Raw genomic sequence first — 17,716 nt, forward strand, 5'->3', positions numbered from 1 at the left:
ATATTTGAACAACAATAGGGGATGATTTTATCCCCCTCTGTCCCTCCATCTCTCGCTCCGTCCCTCCCTCCCTCTTCCTTCGTCCCTCTCCCTCCGTCCGTCCCTCCCTCTCCCTCTGTCTCTTGCTCCGTCCCTCTCCCTCCCTCTCCCTCCCTCCCTCTTCCTCCCTCCCTCTCCCTCCGTCTCTTGCTCCGTCCCTCCCTCTCCCTCCGTCCCTCTCCCTCCCTCTCCCGCCGTCCCTCCCTCTCCGTCCCTCCCCCTCCCTCCCTCTTCCTCCCTCCCTCTCCCTCCGTACCTTCCTCTCCATCCTTCCCTCCCTCTCCGTCCCTCCCTCCCACCCTCCCTCTCCGTCCCTCCCCCTCCCTCCCTCCGTCTCTCCCTCTCCATCCCTCCCCCTCCCGCTCCCTCTCTCTTTGTCCCTCCCTCCCTCTCGCTCCATCCCTCCCTCCCTCTCCACCCCCCCCCCTCTCTCCGTCCCTCCCTCTTCCTCCCTCCCCTCTCCATCCCTCCCCCTCCCTCCCTCCCTCTCCCCCCCCCCCCCTCCCTCCCTCTCCCTCCGTCCCTCCCTCTCCATCCTTCCCCCTCTATCCCTCTTCCTCCCTCCCTCTCACTCTGTCCCTCCCTCTTCCTCCCTCCCTCTCCCTCTGTCCCTCCCTCTCCATCCCTCCCCCTCCCTCCCTCTTCCTCCCTCCCTCTTCCTCCCTCCCATCTCCCTCCGTCTCTTCCTCCCTCTCCCTCCGTCCCTCCCTCTCCATCCCTCTTCCTCCCTCCCTCTCCCTCTGTCCCTCCCTCTTCCTCCCTCCCTCTCCCTCCGTCCCTCCCTCTCCATCCCTCCCCCTCCCTCCCTCTCCCTCTGTCCCTCCCTCTTCCTCCCTCCCTCTCCCTCTGTCCCTCCCTCTTCCTCCCTCCCTCTCCCTCTGTCCCTCCCTCTTCCTCCCTCCCTCTCCCTCTGTCCCTCCCTCTTCCTCCCTCCCTCTCCCTCTGTCCCTCTCTCTCCAGCTGTCAGTAGCAGTGAAGTGTCTGAAGACAGACAGCGTGTTGGACACTGAGGGGTTGGATGATTTCATCAGAGAGGTGAACGCCATGCACTCCCTCAACCACCAGAACCTCATACGGCTCTATGGAGTGGTGCTCACACACCCCATGAAGATGGTGAGACACACACACACACACACACACACACACACACACACACACACACACACACACACACAGGCACACATACAGTGGGGAGAACAAGTATTTGATACACTGCCGATTTTGCAGGTTTTCCTACTTACAAAGCATGTAGAGGTCTGTAATTTTTATCATAGGTACACTTCAACTGTGAGAGACGGAATCTAAAACAAAAATCCAGAAAATCACATTGTATGATTTTTAAGTAATTAATTTGCATTTTATTGCATGACATAAGTATTTGATACATCAGAAAAGCAGAACTTAATATTTGGTACAGAAACCTTTGTTTGCAATTACAGAGATCATACGTTTCCTGTAGTTCTTGACCAGGTTTGCACACACTGCAGCAGGGATTTTGGCCCACTCCTCCATACAGACCTTCTCCAGATCCTTCAGGTTTCGGGGCTGTCGCTGGGCAATACGGAATTTCAGCTCCCTCCAAAGATTTTCTATTGGATTCAGGTCTGGAGACTGGCTAGACCACTCCAGGAACTTGAGATGCTTCTTACGGAGCCACTCCTTAGTTGCCCTGGCTGTGTGTTTCGGGTCGTTGTCATGCTGGAAGACCCAGCCACGACCCATCTTCAATGCTCTTACTGAGGGAAGGAGGTTGTTGGCCAAGATCTCGCGATACATGGCCCCATCCATCCTCCCCTCAATACGGTGCAGTCGTCCTGTCCCCTTTGCAGAAAAGCAGCCCCAAAGAATGATGTTTCCACCTCCATGCTTCACGTTTGGGATGGGTTCTTGGGGTTGTACTCATCCTTCTTCTTCCTCCAAACACAGCGAGTGGAGTTTAGACCAAAAAGTTATATTTTTGTCTCATCAGACCACATGACCTTCTCCCATTCCTCCTCTGGATCATCCAGATGGTCATTGGCAAACTTCAGACGGGCCTGGACATGCGCTGGCTTGAGCAGGGGGACCTGCAGGATTTTAATCCATGACGGTGTAGTGTGTTACTAATGGTTTTCTTTGAGACTGTGGTCCCAGCTCTCTTCAGGTCATTGACCAGGTCCTGCCGTGTAGTTCTGGGCTGATCCCTCACCTTCCTCATGATCATTGATGCCCCACGAGGTGATATCTTGCATGGAGCCCCAGACCGAGGGTGCTTCCGGCGCCGAAAAGAGATGGCTGCCTCGCTTCGTGTTCCTTGGAAAATATGCAGTATTTTGTTTTTTTACGTGTTATTTCTTACATCGGTACCCCGGGTAATCTTAGGTTTCATTACATACAGTCGGGAGGAACTACTGAATATACGATTAACGTCAACTCATCATCGTTCCTACCAGGAATATGACTTTCCCGAAACGGATCCAGTGTCTTGCCTTCCACACAATACAATGGATCTGATCCCAGCCGGCGACCCTGTGCGACGCCGAAAAAGGGGAAAACGTGGCGGTCTCGTGGTCAGGCTTCGGAGACGGGCACATCGCGCTCCACTCCCTAGCATACTACTCGCCAATGTCCAGTCTCTTGACAATAAGGTTGATGAAATCCGAGCACGGGTAGCATTCCAGAGAGACATCAGGGATTGCAACGTGCTCTGCTTCACGGAAACATGGCTAACTCAAGGGACGCTAACGGAGTCGGTGCAGCCAGCTGGTTTCTCCATGCATCGCGCCGACAGAAACAAACATCTTTCCGGTAAGAAGAGGGGCGGGGGGGTATGCCTTATGATTAACGAGAAGTGGTGTGATCATCATAACAACACACAAGAACTCAAGTCGTTCTGTTCACCTGATCTAGAACTCCTCACAATCAAATGTCGACCGCATTATCTACCAAGGGAATTCTCGTCAATCATAATCACAGCCGTATACATTCCCCCCCAAGCAGACACATCGATGGCCCTGAACGAACTTTATCTGACTCTTTGTAAACTGGAAACCACACACCCTGAGGCTGCATTCATCGTAGCTGGGGATTTTAACAAGGCTAATCTAAAAACAAAACTCCCTAAATTCTATCAGCATATCGATTGTGCTACCAGGGCTGGAAAAACACTAGACCATTGTTACACTAATTTCCGCGACGCTTATAAGGCCCTCCCCCGCCCCCCTTTCGGAAAAGCTGACCACGACTCCATTTTGTTGATTCCAGCCTACAAACAAAAACTCAAACAACAAGCTCCCGCGCTCAGGTCTGTTCAACGCTGGTCCGACCAATCTGAATCCACGCTTCAAGACTGCTTCGATCACGCAGATTGGAATATGTTCCGCATCGCGTCCAACAACAATATTGACGAATATGCTGATTCGGTGAGCGAGTTCATTAGGAAGTGCATTGACGATGTCGTACCCACAGCAACGATAAAAACATTCCCAAACCAGAAACCGTGGATTGACGGCAGCATTCGCGTGAAACTGAAAGCGCGAACCACTGCTTTTAACCAGGGCAAGGTGACCGGAAGCATGACCGAATACAAACAGTGTAGCTATTCTCTCCGCAAGGCAATCAAACAGGCCAAGTCTCAGTACAGAGACAAAATCGAGTCGAAATTCAACAGCTCAGACACAAGAGGTATGTGGCAGGGTCTACAGTCAATCACGGATTACAAAAAGAAAACCAGCCTCGTCGAGGACCAGGATGTCTTGCTCCCAGACAGGCTAAACAACTTTTTTGCCCGCTTTGAGGACAATACAGTGCCACTGACACGGCCCCCTACCAAAACCTGCGGGCTCTCCTTCACTGCAGCCGAGGTGAGTAAAACATTTAAACGTGTTAACCCTCGCAAGGCTGCAGGCCCAGACGGCATTCCCAGCCGCGTCCTCAGAGCATGCGCAGACCAGCTGGCTGGTGTGTTTACGGACATATTCAATCAATCCTTATCCCAGTCTGCTGTTCCCACATGCTTCAAGAGGGCCACCATTGTTCCTGTTCCCAAGAAAGCTAAGGTAACTGAGCTAAACGACTACCGCCCCGTAGCACTCACTTCCGTCATCATGAAGTGCTTTGAGAGACTAGTCAAGGACCATATCACCTCCACCCTACCGGACACCCTAGACCCACTCCAATTTGCTTACCGACCCAATAGGTCCACAGACGACGCAATCGCAACCACACTGCACACTGCCCCAACCCATCTGGACAAGAGGAATACCCATGTGAGAATGCTGTTCATCGATTACAGCTCAGCATTTAACACCATAGTACCCTCCAAACTCGTCATCAAGCTCGAGACCCTGGGTCTCGACCCCGCCCTGTGCAACTGGGTCCTGGACTTCCTGACGGGCCGCCCCCAGGTGGTGAGGGTAGGTAACAACATCTCCACCCCGCTGATCCTCAACACTGGGGCCCCACAAGGGTGCGTTCTGAGCCCTCTCCTGTACTCCCTGTTCACCCACGACTGCGTGGCCATGCACGCCTCCAACTCAATCATCAAGTTTGCGGATGACACTACAGTGGTAGGCTTGATCACCAACAACGACGAGACGGCCTACAGGGAGGAGGTGAGGGCCCTCGGAGTGTGGTGTCAGGAAAATAACCTCATACTCAACGTCAACAAAACAAAGGAGATGATTGTGGACTTCAGGAAACAGCAGAGGGAGCACCCCCCTATCCACATCGACGGGTCAGTAGTGGAGAAGGTGGAAAGTTTTAAGTTCCTCGGTGTACACATCACGGACAAACTGAACTGGTCCACCCACACAGACAGCGTTGTGAAGAAGGCGCAGCAGCGCCTCTTCAACCTCAGGAGGCTGAAGAAATTCGGCTTGTCACCAAAAGCACTCACAAACTTCTACAGATGCACAATCGAGAGCATCCTGTCGGGCTGTATCACCGCCTGGTACGGCAACTGCTCCGCCCACAACCGTAAGGCTCTCCAGAGGGTAGTGAGGTCTGCAGAACGCATCACCAGGGGCAAACTACCTGCCCTCCAGGACACCTACACCACCCGATGTCACAGGAAGGCCATAAAGATCATCAAGGACAACAACCACCCAAGCCACTGCCTGTTCACCCCGCTATCATCCAGAAGGCGAGGTCAGTACAGGTGCATCAAAGCAGGGACCGAGAGACTGAAAAACAGCTTCTATCTCAAGGCCATCAGACTGTTAAACAGCCACCACTAACATTTAGCGGCCGCTGCCAACATACTGACTCAACTCCAGCCACTTTAAAAATGGGAATTGATGGAAATTATGTAAAAATGTACCACTAGCCACTTTAAGCAATGCCACTTAATACAATGTTTACATACCCTACATTACCCATCTCATATGTATATATACTGTACTCTATATCATCTACTGCATCTTGCCATCTTTATGCAATACATGTACCACTAGCCACTTTAAACTATGCCACTTTATGTTTACATACCCTACAGTACTCATCTCATATGTATATACCGTACTCTATACCATCTACTGCATCTGCCATGCCGTTCTGTACCACCACTCATCCATATATCTTTATGTACATATTCTTTATCCCTTACACTTGTGTGTGTGTGTAAGGTAGTAGTGTGGAATTGTTAGGTTAGATTACTGTTGGTTATTACTGCATTGTCGGAACTAGAAGCACAAGCATTTCGCTACACTCGCATTAACATCTGCTAACCATGTGTATGTGACTAATAAAATTTGATTTGATTTGATTTGATTTGATTGGCCGTCATCTGAACTTCTTCCATTTTCTAATAATTGCGCCAACAGTTGTTGCCTTCTCACCAAGCTGCTTGCCTATTGTCCTGTAGCCCATCCCAGCCTTGTGCAGGTCTACAATTTTATCCCTGATGTCCTTACACAGCTCTCTGGTCTTGGCCATTGTGGAGAGGTTGGAGTCTGTTTGATTGAGCGTGTGGACAGGTGTCTTTTATACAGGTAACGAGTTCAAACAGGTGCAGTTAATACAGGTAATCAGTGGAGAACAGGAGGGCTTCTTAAAGAAAAACTAACAGGTCTGTGAGAGCCGGAATTCTTACTGGTTGGTAGGTGATCAAATACTTATGTCATGCAATAAAATGCAAATTAATTACTTAAAAATCATACAATGTGATTTTCTGGATTTTTGTTTTAGATTCCGTCTCTCACAGTTGAAGTGTACCTATGATAAAAATTACAGACCTCTACATGCTTTGTAAGTAGGAAAACCTGCAAAATCGGCAGTGTATCAAATACTTGTTCTCCCCACTGTATATACAGTGGGGCAAAAAAGTATTTAGTCAGCCACCAATTGTGCAAGTTCTCCCACTTAAAAATATCAGAGAGGCCTGTAATTTTTATCATAGGTACACTTCAACTATGACAGACAAAATGAGAGAGAAAAATCCAGAAAATCCCATTGTAGGATTTTTTATGAATTTATTTGCAAATTATGGTGGAAAATAAGTATTTGGTCACCTACAAACAAGCAAGATTTCTGGCTCTCACAGACCTGTAACTTCTTCTTTAAGAGGCTCCTCTGTCCTCCACTCGTTACCTGTATTAATGGCACCTGTTTGAACTTGTTATCAGTATAAAAGACACCTGTCCATAACCTCAGACAGTCACACTCCAAACTCCACTATGGCCAAGACCAAAGAGCTGTCAAAGGACACCAGAAACAAAATTGTAGACCTGCACCAGACTGGGAAGACTGAATCTGCAATAGGTAAGCAGCTTGGTTTGTAGAAATCAACTGTGGGAGCAATTATTAGGAAATGGAAGACATACAAGACCACTGATAATCTCCCTCGATCTGCGGCTCCACGCAAGATCTCACCCCGTGGGGTCAAAATGATCACAAGAACGGTGAGCAAAAATCCCAGAACCACACGGGGGGACCTAGTGAATGACCTGCAGAGAGCTGGGACCAAAGTAACAAAGCCTACCATCAGTAACACACTACGCCGCCAGGCACTCAAATCCTGCAGTGCCAGACGTGTCCCCCTGCTTAAGCAAGTACATGTCCAGGCCCGTCTGAAGTTTGCTAGAGAGCATTTGGATGATCCAGAAGAAGATTGGGAGAATGTCATATGGTCAGATGAAACCAAAATAGAGCTTTTTGGTAAAAACTCAACTCGTCGTGTTTGGAGGACAAAGAATGCTGAGTTGCATCCAAAGAACACCATACCTACTGTGAAGCAGGGGGGTGGAAACATCATGCTTTGCGGCTGTTCTTCTGCAAAGGGACCAGGACGACTGATCCGTGTAAAGGACAGAATGAATGGGGCCATGTATCGTGAGATTTTGAGTGAAAACCTCCTTCCATCAGCAAGGGCATTGAAGATGAAACGTGGCTGGGTCTTTCAGCATGACAATGATCCCAAACACACCGCCCTGGCAACGAAGGAGTGGCTTCGTAAGAAGCATTTCAAGGTCCTGGAGTGGCCTAGCCAGTCTCTAGATCTCAACCCCATAGAAAATCTTTGGAGGGAGTTGAAAGTCCGTGTTGCCCAGCAACAGCCCCAAAACATCACTGCTCTAGAGGAGATCTGCATGGAGGAATGGGCCAAAATACCAGCAACAGTGTGTGAAAACCTTGTGAAGACCTACAGAAAACGTTTGACCTCTGTCATTGCCAACAAAGGGTATATAACAAAGTATTGAGATAAACTTTTGTTATTGACCAAATACTTATTTTCCACCATAATTTGCAAATAAATTCATTAAAAATCCTACAATGTGATTTTCTGGATTTTCTTTTCTCATTTTGTCTGTCATTGTTGAAGTGTACCTATGATGAAAATTACAGGCCTCTCTCATCTTTTTAAGTGGGAGAACTTGCACAATTGGTGGCTGACTAAATACTTTTTTGCCCCACTGTATACACACACAAACACACATACACACACACATACATATACACACACACACAGATACACATTAACACTCCATTAAGATGGTGAGACACACACAAACACATACGAATAAACACACACACACACACATACATACACACACACACACACAAACATATACACACAGATACACACACACACACACAGATACACATACACACACGTACATAAACACACATACACACACACACATACACACACTTACCATACATGGTATTACTTAATGTATCTCTAACGTGTGTGTAGGTGACGGAGCTGGCTCCTCTTGGTTCTCTGTTGGATCGTCTGAGGAAGCGACAGGGACACATCCTCATCTCCTCTCTTTGTGGCTACGCTGTACAGGTCAGTGTGTGAAGCTACTACATGATTAGCTAGTGCTCATTAGCTAGTTAGTTCACATCTGCTAAGTGTGTGTGTGTGTGTGTGTGTGTGTGTGTGTGTGTGTGTGTGTGTGTGTGTGTGTGTGTGTGTGTGTGTGTGTGTGTGTGTGTGTGTGTGTGTGTGTGTGTGTGTGTGTGTGTGTGTGTAGGTGGCGTGTGGCATGGCATATCTAGAACAGAGGCGATTCCTCCACAGAGACCTGGCGGCGAGGAACGTCCTGCTGTCAACCAATGAGATGGTGAAGATTGGTGACTTTGGCCTGATGAGAGCACTGCCATCACACCAGGATACATACGTTATGGAGGAGAGCCACAAGGTGCCCTTTGCATGGTGAGTTGGTGACTGTGTGGGTGTGTGTGCATTCTCACTGCATGATCCTGTACTAAACAATATGATCTTGTTCTATCCTTACCCCCCATCTCTATATATGTGTCTCGTTCTCATTGCCTCTCTCTCTCTCATTGTCTCTCTCTCTCATTGTCTCTCTCTCTCATTGTCTCTCTCTCTCATTGTCTAACTCTCTCATTGCCTCTCTCTCTCTCATTGTCTCTCTCTCTCGTTGTCTCTCTCTCTCATTGTCTCTCTCTCTCATTGTCTAACTCTCTCTCTCATTGTCTAACTCTCTCTCTCATTGTCTAACTCTCTCTCTCATTGTCTAACTCTCTCTCTCATTGTCTAACTCTCTCTCTCATTGTCTAACTCTCTCTCTCGTTGTCTAACTCTTTCTCTCGTTGTTTAACTCTCTCATTGTCTAACTCTCTCTCTCATTGTCTCTCTCTCTCATTGTCTAACTCTCTTTCTCATTGTCTAACTCTCTTTCTCATTGTCTAACTCTCTCTATCATTGTCTAACTCTCTCTCTCATTGTCTAACTCTCTCTCTCATTGTCTAACTCTCTCTCTCATTGTCTAACTCTCTCATTGTCTAACTCTCTCCCTCATTGTCTCTCTCTCTCATTGTCTAACTCTCTCTCTCATTGTCTAACTCTCTCTCTCATTGTCTAACTCTCTCATTGTCTAACTCTCTCCCTCATTGTCTCTCTCTCTCTCATTGTCTAACTCTCTCCCTCATTGTCTATCTCTCATTGTCTAACTCTCACTCTCATTGTCTAACTCTCTCTCTCATTATCTTACTCTCTCTCTCTCATTGTCTAACTCTCTCTCTCATTGTCTAACTCTCTCTCTCATTGTCTAACTCTCTCTCTCATTGTCTAACTCTCTCTCTCATTGTCTAACTCTCTCTCTCATTGTCTAACTCTCTCTCATTGTCTAACTCTCTCTCTCATTGTCTAATTCTCTCTCTCATTGTCTAACTCTCTCTCTCATTGTCTAACTCTCTCTCTCATTGTCTAACTCTCTCTCTCATTGTCTAACTCTCTCTCATTGTCTAACTCTCTCCCTCATTGTCTAACTCTCTCATTGTCTCTCTCTCTCATTGTCTAACTCTCTCTCTCATTGTCTCTCTCTCTCATTGTCTAACTCTCTCCCTCATTGTCTCTCTCTCTCATTGTCTAACTCTCTCCCTCATTGTCTCTCTCTCATTGTCTAACTCTCTCCCTCATTGTCTCTCTCTCTCATTGTCTCTCTCTCTCATTGTCTCTCTCTCTCTCTCTCTCTCTCTCTCTCTCTCTCTCTCTCTCTCTCTCTCTCTCTCTCTCTCTCTCTCTCTCTCTCTCTCTCTCTCTCTCTCTCTCTCTCTCTCTCTTCTCTCTCTTCTCTCTCTTCTCTCTCTCTCTCTCTCTCTAGGTGTGCTCCAGAGTCATTGAGGAGCAGGAGTTTCTCTCATGCTTCAGACACTTGGATGTTTGGAGTCACTTTGTGGGAGATGTTTACACACGGACAGGAGCCATGGCTAGGACTCAATGGCAGCCAGGTACATACACAGACACACACATACACACACAATGAGTGTCTGTCGGTAGTGCTTGATAAGTTTGTGTGTGTGTAGATTCTCCATAAGGTGGATGTGGAGGGGGAGAGGCTGGTGAAGCCAGAAGACTGTCCCCAGGATGTTTACAACGTGATGCTGCAGACCTGGAGCCCTCAGCCTGATGACAGACCAACATTCACCGCCCTCAGAGACTTTCTATTGGAGGTAGGGACCAGACTAGGGATGTGCAGGTTGACTCATAACCCGCAGTCTCTGCAGTTATATCCGCGGTGCGGGCAGGTTTAGGGTTGGGTGACCACATCTCCCGGATTGTGCGGGACAGTCCCATATTTTGTCCCTTTGTCCCGCAACAAAACAATCTTGTCTCGTATATTTATCAACAAATTCAAACACCACTAATTTGGAAAATACAGTTGATTTGTAACGTATTTCAGTCACATTCCAACCTGTTTCTTGCTGTCACGTTGCGCTTATGATTTAAAAAAAAATATATATATATATACACTACCGTTCAAAAGTTTGGGGTCACTTAGAAATGTCCTTGTTTTTGAAAGAAAAGCACATTTTTTGTCCATTAAAATAACATCAAATTGATCAGAAATACAGTGTAAACATTGTTAATGTTGTAAATGACTATTGTAGCTGGAAATGGCAGATTTTTTATGGAATATCTACATAGGCGTACAGAGGTCCATTATCAGCAACCATCACTCCTGTGTTCCAATGGCACGTTGTGTTAGCTAATCCAAGTTTATCATTTGAAAAGGCTAATTGATCATTAGAAAACCCTTTTTGCAATTATGTTATTACAGCTGAAAACTGTTGTCCTGATTTAAAGAAGCAACAAAACTGGCCTTCTTTAGACTAGTTGAGTATCTGGAGCATCAGCATTTCTGGGTTCGATTACAGGCTCAAAATGGCCAGAAACAAAGAACTTTCTTCTGAAACTCATAAGTCTATTCTTGTTCTGAGAAATGAAGGCTATTCCATGCGAGAAATTGCTAAGAAACTGAAGATCTTGTACACGTCAACAGTGAAGAGGCGACTCCGGGATGCTGGCCTTCTAGGCAGAGTTCCTCTGTCCAGTGTCTGTGTTCTTTTGCCCATCTTAATCTTACATTTTTATTGGCCAGTCAAATATATGGCTTTTTCTTTGCAACTCTGCCTAGAAGGCCAACATCACGGAGTCGCCTCTTCACTGTTGGCGTTGAGATTGGTGTTTTGCGGGTACTATTTAATGAAGCTGCCAATTGAGGACTTGTGAGGCGTCTGTTTCTCAAACTAGACACTCTAATGTACTTGTCCTCTTGCTCCTCTTTCTATTCTGGTTAGAGCCAGTTTGCGCTGTTCTGTGAATGGAGTAGTACACAGCGTTGTACGAGATCTCTCTCTCTCTCTCTCCAGATTAATGAGGTAGTCACCTGGAATGCATTTCAATTAACAGATATGCCTTGTTAAAAGTAAATGTGTGGAATTTCTTTCGTTTTTAATGCGTTTGAGCCAATCACTTGTGTTGTAACATGGTAGGGGTGGTATACAAAAGATAGCTCTATCTGGTAAAAAACCAAGTCCATATTATGTCAAGAGCTCAAATAAGCAAAGAGAAACGACAGTCCATCATTACTTTAAGACATGAAGGTTAGTCAATGCGGAACATTTCAAGAACTTTAAACGCGCAGTCGCAAAAACCATCAAGCGCTATGATGAAACTAGCTCTCATGAATAATGATGGAGATGGCTGCCGTTTTATGATCCCGTAACCAATTGTGCTATTGTGTGTGTTTTTTCAACGTGATAAAGACAAAGGAGAGGATTGTGGACAACAGGAAAATGGGGAAAATGGGGACCATTCTCATTGACGGGGCTGTAGTGGAACAGGTTTAGAGCTTCAAGTTCCTTGGTGTCCACATCACCAACAAACTATCATGGTCCAAACACACTAAGACAGTCGTGAAGAGGGCACGACAAAGCCTATTCCCCCTCAGGAGACTGAAAAGATTTGGCATGGGTCCTCAGATCCTCAAAAGGTTCTGCAGCTGCACCATCGAGAACATCCTGACTGGTTGCATCACTGCCTGGTATGGCAGTGACTACTCTGCCTCCGACTGCAAGGCACTACAGAGGGTAATGCGTATGGCCCAGTATATCACTGGGGCCAAGCTTCCTGCCCTCCTGGACCTCTATATCGGGCAGTGTCAGAGGAAGGCCCTAAAAATTGTCAAAGACTCCAGCCACCCTAGTCATAGACTGTTCTCTCTGCTACCGCACGGCAAGCGGTACTGGAGCGCCAAGTCGAGGTCTACTGGGGGTAGACCAAGCCATAAGACTCCTGAACAGCTAATCAAAGTGCTACCCAGACCCCTCTTTTACGCTCCTGCTACTCTCTGTTTATGATCTATGCATAGTCACTTTAACTCTACCTACATGTACATATTACCTCAATTACCTCAACTAACCGGTGCCCCCGCACATTGACTCTGTACCAGTACCCCCTGTATATAGCCTCGCTTGTTATATATAGCCTCGTTTGTTATCCAAATGAGCTTCAATGCCATACAACACTCCTTCCGTGGCTTCCCAGCTGCTTTTAAATGCCAATAAAACTAAGTACATGCTCTTCAACCGATTCCACCCTCCCGCCTGACTAGCATCACTACTCTGGACGGTTCTGACCTAGAATATGTGGACAACTACAAATACCTAGGTGTCTGGTTAGACTGTAAACTCTCCTTCCAGACTCACATTAAGCATCTCCAATCCAAAATTAAATCTAGAATCGGCTTCCTATTTCTCCACAAAGCCTCCCTCACTCATGCCGACAAACATACCCTCGTAAAACTGACTATCCTACCGATCCTTGACTCCGGTTATGTCATTTACAAAATAGCCTCAAACACTCTACTCAGCAAATGGATGTAGTCTATCACAGTGCCATCCGTTTTATCACCAAACCCCATATACTACCCACCACTGTGACCTGTATGCTCTCGTTGGCTGGCCCTCACTACATATCCGTCACCAAACCCACTGGCTCCAGGTCATCTACAAGTCTTTGCTAGGTAAAGCTCCGCCTTATCTCAGCTCACTGGTCACCATAGCAACACCCACCCGTAGCATGCGCTCCAGCAGGTATATTGCACTGGTCATCCCCAAAGCCAACACTTTCTTTGGCCGCCTTTCCTTCCAGTTCTCTGCTGCCAATGACTGGAACAAATTGCAAAGATCTCTGAAGCTGGAGCTACTTCACTCAATTCCATTTTAACAAAAGGCTCCCATCCTAACTGTTTTACAATCCCTGAGACCAACCAGAAATCTTTTCTTGGCCAAATATTCCAAAATGTTCCAAAAAACAGCCACACATGTGGTCTCTAGTTTCTGCATCACCACATTTTGCGTGAGGCAAAAGAGTAGGCTAGGTGCGCTTCAATTATCCTGTTGGGTGCAGTGGACTGCAGCGGTGTAGTGCTGCCGAAACGCACCAGAGCATCGCTCTGCCAGTTCGCACTATGGTGCTCATTCAAACCTGAATCAATGTCTTGCAAGATCACATAATGATTAATTAGTATACTACATTACAGACTCAAATATAATAGCATAGTAGCCTATACCATTATTGTTAAAGCAAGAACACCACATTAGTCATTTCTTATGAGATTTTAGGAATGGTTAGCTTATAGTAAAACAGAAATTCTCATGCCGGCAAAACTCAACAGCGTGCGCCACTAGGCAGAAATATGCTTAGAATGAAACAAAATACAGGAAGGCTATTTACTGTATATTGAACAAAGATTTCAACTGAGTTACAGTTCATAAAAGGAAATCAGTCAATTGAAATAAATTCATTAGTCATTAGTCCCTAATCTATGGATTTCACATGACTGGACAGGGGTGCAGCCATGGGTGGGCCTTGGAGGGCATAGGCCACCCACTTGGCAGACAGGCCCAACCACTGGGGAGCCAAGCCCAGCCAATCAGAAGTTTCTCCCCACAAAATGGCTTTATTACAAACAGAAATACTCCTCAGCACCCCCCAACCCCCCTCAGATGATCCAGCAGGTGAAGAAGCCGGATGTGGAGGTCCGGGGCTGGCGTGGTTACACGTGGTTTGTGGTTGTGAGGCCGGTTGGACGTACTGACAAATTCTCTAAAACGATGTTGGCAGCAGCTTATGGTAGAGCAATTAACATTCAATTCTCTGGCAACAGCTGTGGTGGGCATTCCACGCTCCCTCAAACCTTGAGACATCTGTGTCATTGTGTTGTGTGACTAAACTGCACATTTTAAAGTGATATTTTATTGTCCCGAGCACAAGGTGCACCTGTGTAATGATCATGCTGTTTAATCAGTTTGGATGGATTAGCTTGGAAAAGGAGAAATGCTCACCAACAGGGATGGAAACAAATTTGTGCACAAGAATTGAGTGAAATAAGATTTTTGTGCGTATGGTAAATATCTGATTTTTATTTCAACTCATGAAACATGGGACCAACACTTTATATGTTGCGTTTTATATTTTACTTCAGGGTAGTGTATTAACACCATCTGCTCTAATCTGCTCACAAAAAAATATAAATGCATATTCACATGAAACTGATTGAGATTAAATGATTGGCATGCAGATGGAGTTTGGACGTTTCACTGGTAAAATGTGAATAATTATCATTCACGATGGATAGTGATGATGGCCTATTTTGGAAATTAAGTAAGTATGCCTAATTTATAGAACTCTGCTACCCGACCCGAGCCTGACGAACCCTGACATTTTACATTGGGTTAGAGCAGGTAGGGCCTGTTTTTCATCAGTAACTAGGGTAACTCCAGGCGGCAGGTAGCCTAGTGGTTAGAGTGTTGGGCCAGTAACCGAAAGGTTGTTAGATCGAGTCCCGAGCTGACAAGGTAAAAATCAGTCGTTCTACCCCGGAACAAGGCAGTTAACCCACTGTTCCTAGGCTGTCATTGTAAATAAGAATTTGTTCTTAACTGACTTGCCCAGTAAAATAAAGGTAAAATAAAAAGGGTATGGACAGGGCTCGGTCAATAACTAGGGTACAGGCAGGGCTCAGGTATCACTAAATTGATCACTGACATTTTGAAGCTGAGTCATTTGCTCGTGCTCTGATGCGCAGTACAGTCATATCTGACTAAGATCATAACGTGGTGTCAGAAGTGCTTCAACCTCATCAAATATAAAACAGGAGAGATTATTTCACAGAAAATAATAATGTTCCTTGAGTTTTGTTGGGGTTTAGAGTGACGAAAAGTAGCTACAAGTTCACTGCTCTCATGTCTCATCATTCAGCAGAGCAGCCCAAATGGAGCCGTTGCTATGGATACTCAGTCTCAAATAAAATGTTATTGGTCACATACAAGTGTTTTAGCAGATGTTATTGTTGGTGAAACAAAATGCTCTCAGAGCGCCAGGAGCAGAGTGCATGCAGAGCGAGCTGCGCGTAGGGAACGCGTGACAAACAGAGAGGAGCAGCTAATGGATTTACTAATGGAGGAAGTTATTTCGAGTTTCGAGCAGTGCCGGGCCTGGGTAGGGTAGGGCCTGAACATCGTGGGCATGGGTAGGGCTCGGCAGTAGCGGTGTGTGGGTAAAATCACTGGGGAAGCCAAACCAGGGAAAAAAATGGCCATATTACAACCTAATTGGATTGTTTGCTCTGTAACCCGTTAGTTCATATGCCGTGCGACCGTGATGTATAGGCCTAAGGCCGAGACCATAAGAAGACACAGTGGCAGAATAAATTCAACCACACCTTTCTTTCATCACAAAACCAGAGAGCAACCGCTGTCCAGTGAAGTCCACAAACCACATTGCATGTGACAAACAGTCGAGAAAGTTCATGTTTCCGGCATTTTCGGACCACTATACAACTATTGATTTAGAACCACGGAGAGTTACCGCAAGTCCCAAAGAAAACAGGAGCTGCCTCCACTATTCCAGCACCATTTCAGCTTCAACATTTCAACATCATCAAATCACCTCCGCTTAGTCTAATACAGCAACAACTAAAAGATACCAAAAACGATTTAGTCCAATCAACGTAAGCTAAATATGATGTGGCTGTCCATGGTTCTGATTTGTATGTGTTCAAGTAGAAAAAAGATGTTGACACCCTACTTGTAGAGAAACGCCAATTCCATCCTCTTCTCTTTCATGTTGGGGAAATGGTCTATAACTCCGTCATACAGTACGCTTTTAGTTTTTGTGGTCATAGGCTACCTGGCTAAAATGCTTGTTCACTAGCCTAACTTCCTTTTATGGGCAATGATGAGCCAGCTAGCCAGCTTCCATCCTCTCTGGTCAGGGGCACAATGTATGAATTTATGGTTGAGTCAGAATCACCATTATAATCATTGGCCAGTACGGAGAATTAGGTAAAACCACAAGTCCAAATCCCTATCTCCATCCATGGCTCATTTAGGAAAGGGACCATTTTAGCTAACTAGCTAGCCACCAGAGGACAACAACACAACAAGATGCAATAATTCAAGTTTTTTCTGTAAATGATGTTTTGCTCTCAATGTGATTGGTGTGAAGACAAATCCAAACAGGCTTCCCTTGACACTTTTTTGTTGTTGCGCCAGGACCATTCACAGTTGAGCTCACTCAGTTTAGCTCAGTGCTGATTTGCTATTAATTTATACTTTTTTATCAAGGGAGGCCAAATGCTCGCTGGGTTCCCTTGCATTCAATGCTACGGGCGGCAACAATGTCATACTTTTTTTTGACCAGACAGCATCAGATAGATGGGCGACACACAGAGACAGAGACGTGCTGTTTCGCTTGCTCGCATGCTTTCTCCGGTGAGATACATCCAGCCTCCTGCGAATTGAAGGAAAATGATGAAACAGAGAGATGAAATATACATTATTTTATGTTTTGTTACTTTATTGGTAAATGTTTTGGGGAAGCCTGTCTTCCCTTGGCATCCATGAATACACACCACTGGGGCTCGGACTCAAAATTCATGCCCGTGCAGTGCTCTACTAACTTGTTGTTGAAGGGGATTAATAGAGGGTGCTGCCAAATTATTTAATTTTATGGAGGCTACACTGTCCTGAGTATGTCCCGCAAAATCATCCTGTTGTCCCGCATTTAGGTCTTTTAAATGTGGTCACCCTAGTTTAGTGTCAAGAAATATTGTGTGGATGAAGGGCGGGTTGTTGGCGGGCGGGTTGAATAAAGAGAAAACTGTGCGTTAAAAAAACATAAATGTTTCACTCTTGTGCAATTCATATCTATAGGCTACATTATTTTCCTCCCGAGTTAGTGTGCAGCCTAAGCTTTAGGGCCTAACTGTAGCGCGCCAAATACACGCCAATCGCCAAATGCTTTGGGAACTTGGCTAGAAAAGGTTAACGTCGATCCACTGAGGCGAAAATGACAATATCGGAGTTTAATTCAATAAGAGAAAATCTGAGAAATAGAGAGTTGAAAATAAATAGAAGGAGGGCCAGAACAGTAGTCTAA

General features: G+C 46.0%; 1 protein-coding gene across 3 annotated transcripts in view; it reads left to right on the forward strand.

The window, feature by feature from the left end:
* LOC139583476 (activated CDC42 kinase 1-like) overlaps positions 1-17,716 on the forward strand; it is a 35,618-nt gene that overhangs the window by 7,884 nt on the left and 10,018 nt on the right. For all 3 annotated transcript variants that reach the window (XM_071414604.1, XM_071414606.1, XM_071414605.1), the window contains exons 6-10: positions 1,000-1,152; positions 8,213-8,308; positions 8,496-8,677; positions 10,092-10,218; positions 10,294-10,440. In XM_071414604.1, the coding sequence (XP_071270705.1) occupies positions 1,000-1,152; positions 8,213-8,308; positions 8,496-8,677; positions 10,092-10,218; positions 10,294-10,440 (705 nt within the window). The remainder of the gene's footprint in view (positions 1-999; positions 1,153-8,212; positions 8,309-8,495; positions 8,678-10,091; positions 10,219-10,293; positions 10,441-17,716) is intronic.

This window comes from Salvelinus alpinus, chromosome 8, assembly GCF_045679555.1.
Source record: "Salvelinus alpinus chromosome 8, SLU_Salpinus.1, whole genome shotgun sequence".
In the NCBI taxonomy this organism is placed as follows: Eukaryota; Metazoa; Chordata; class Actinopteri; order Salmoniformes; family Salmonidae; genus Salvelinus; species Salvelinus alpinus.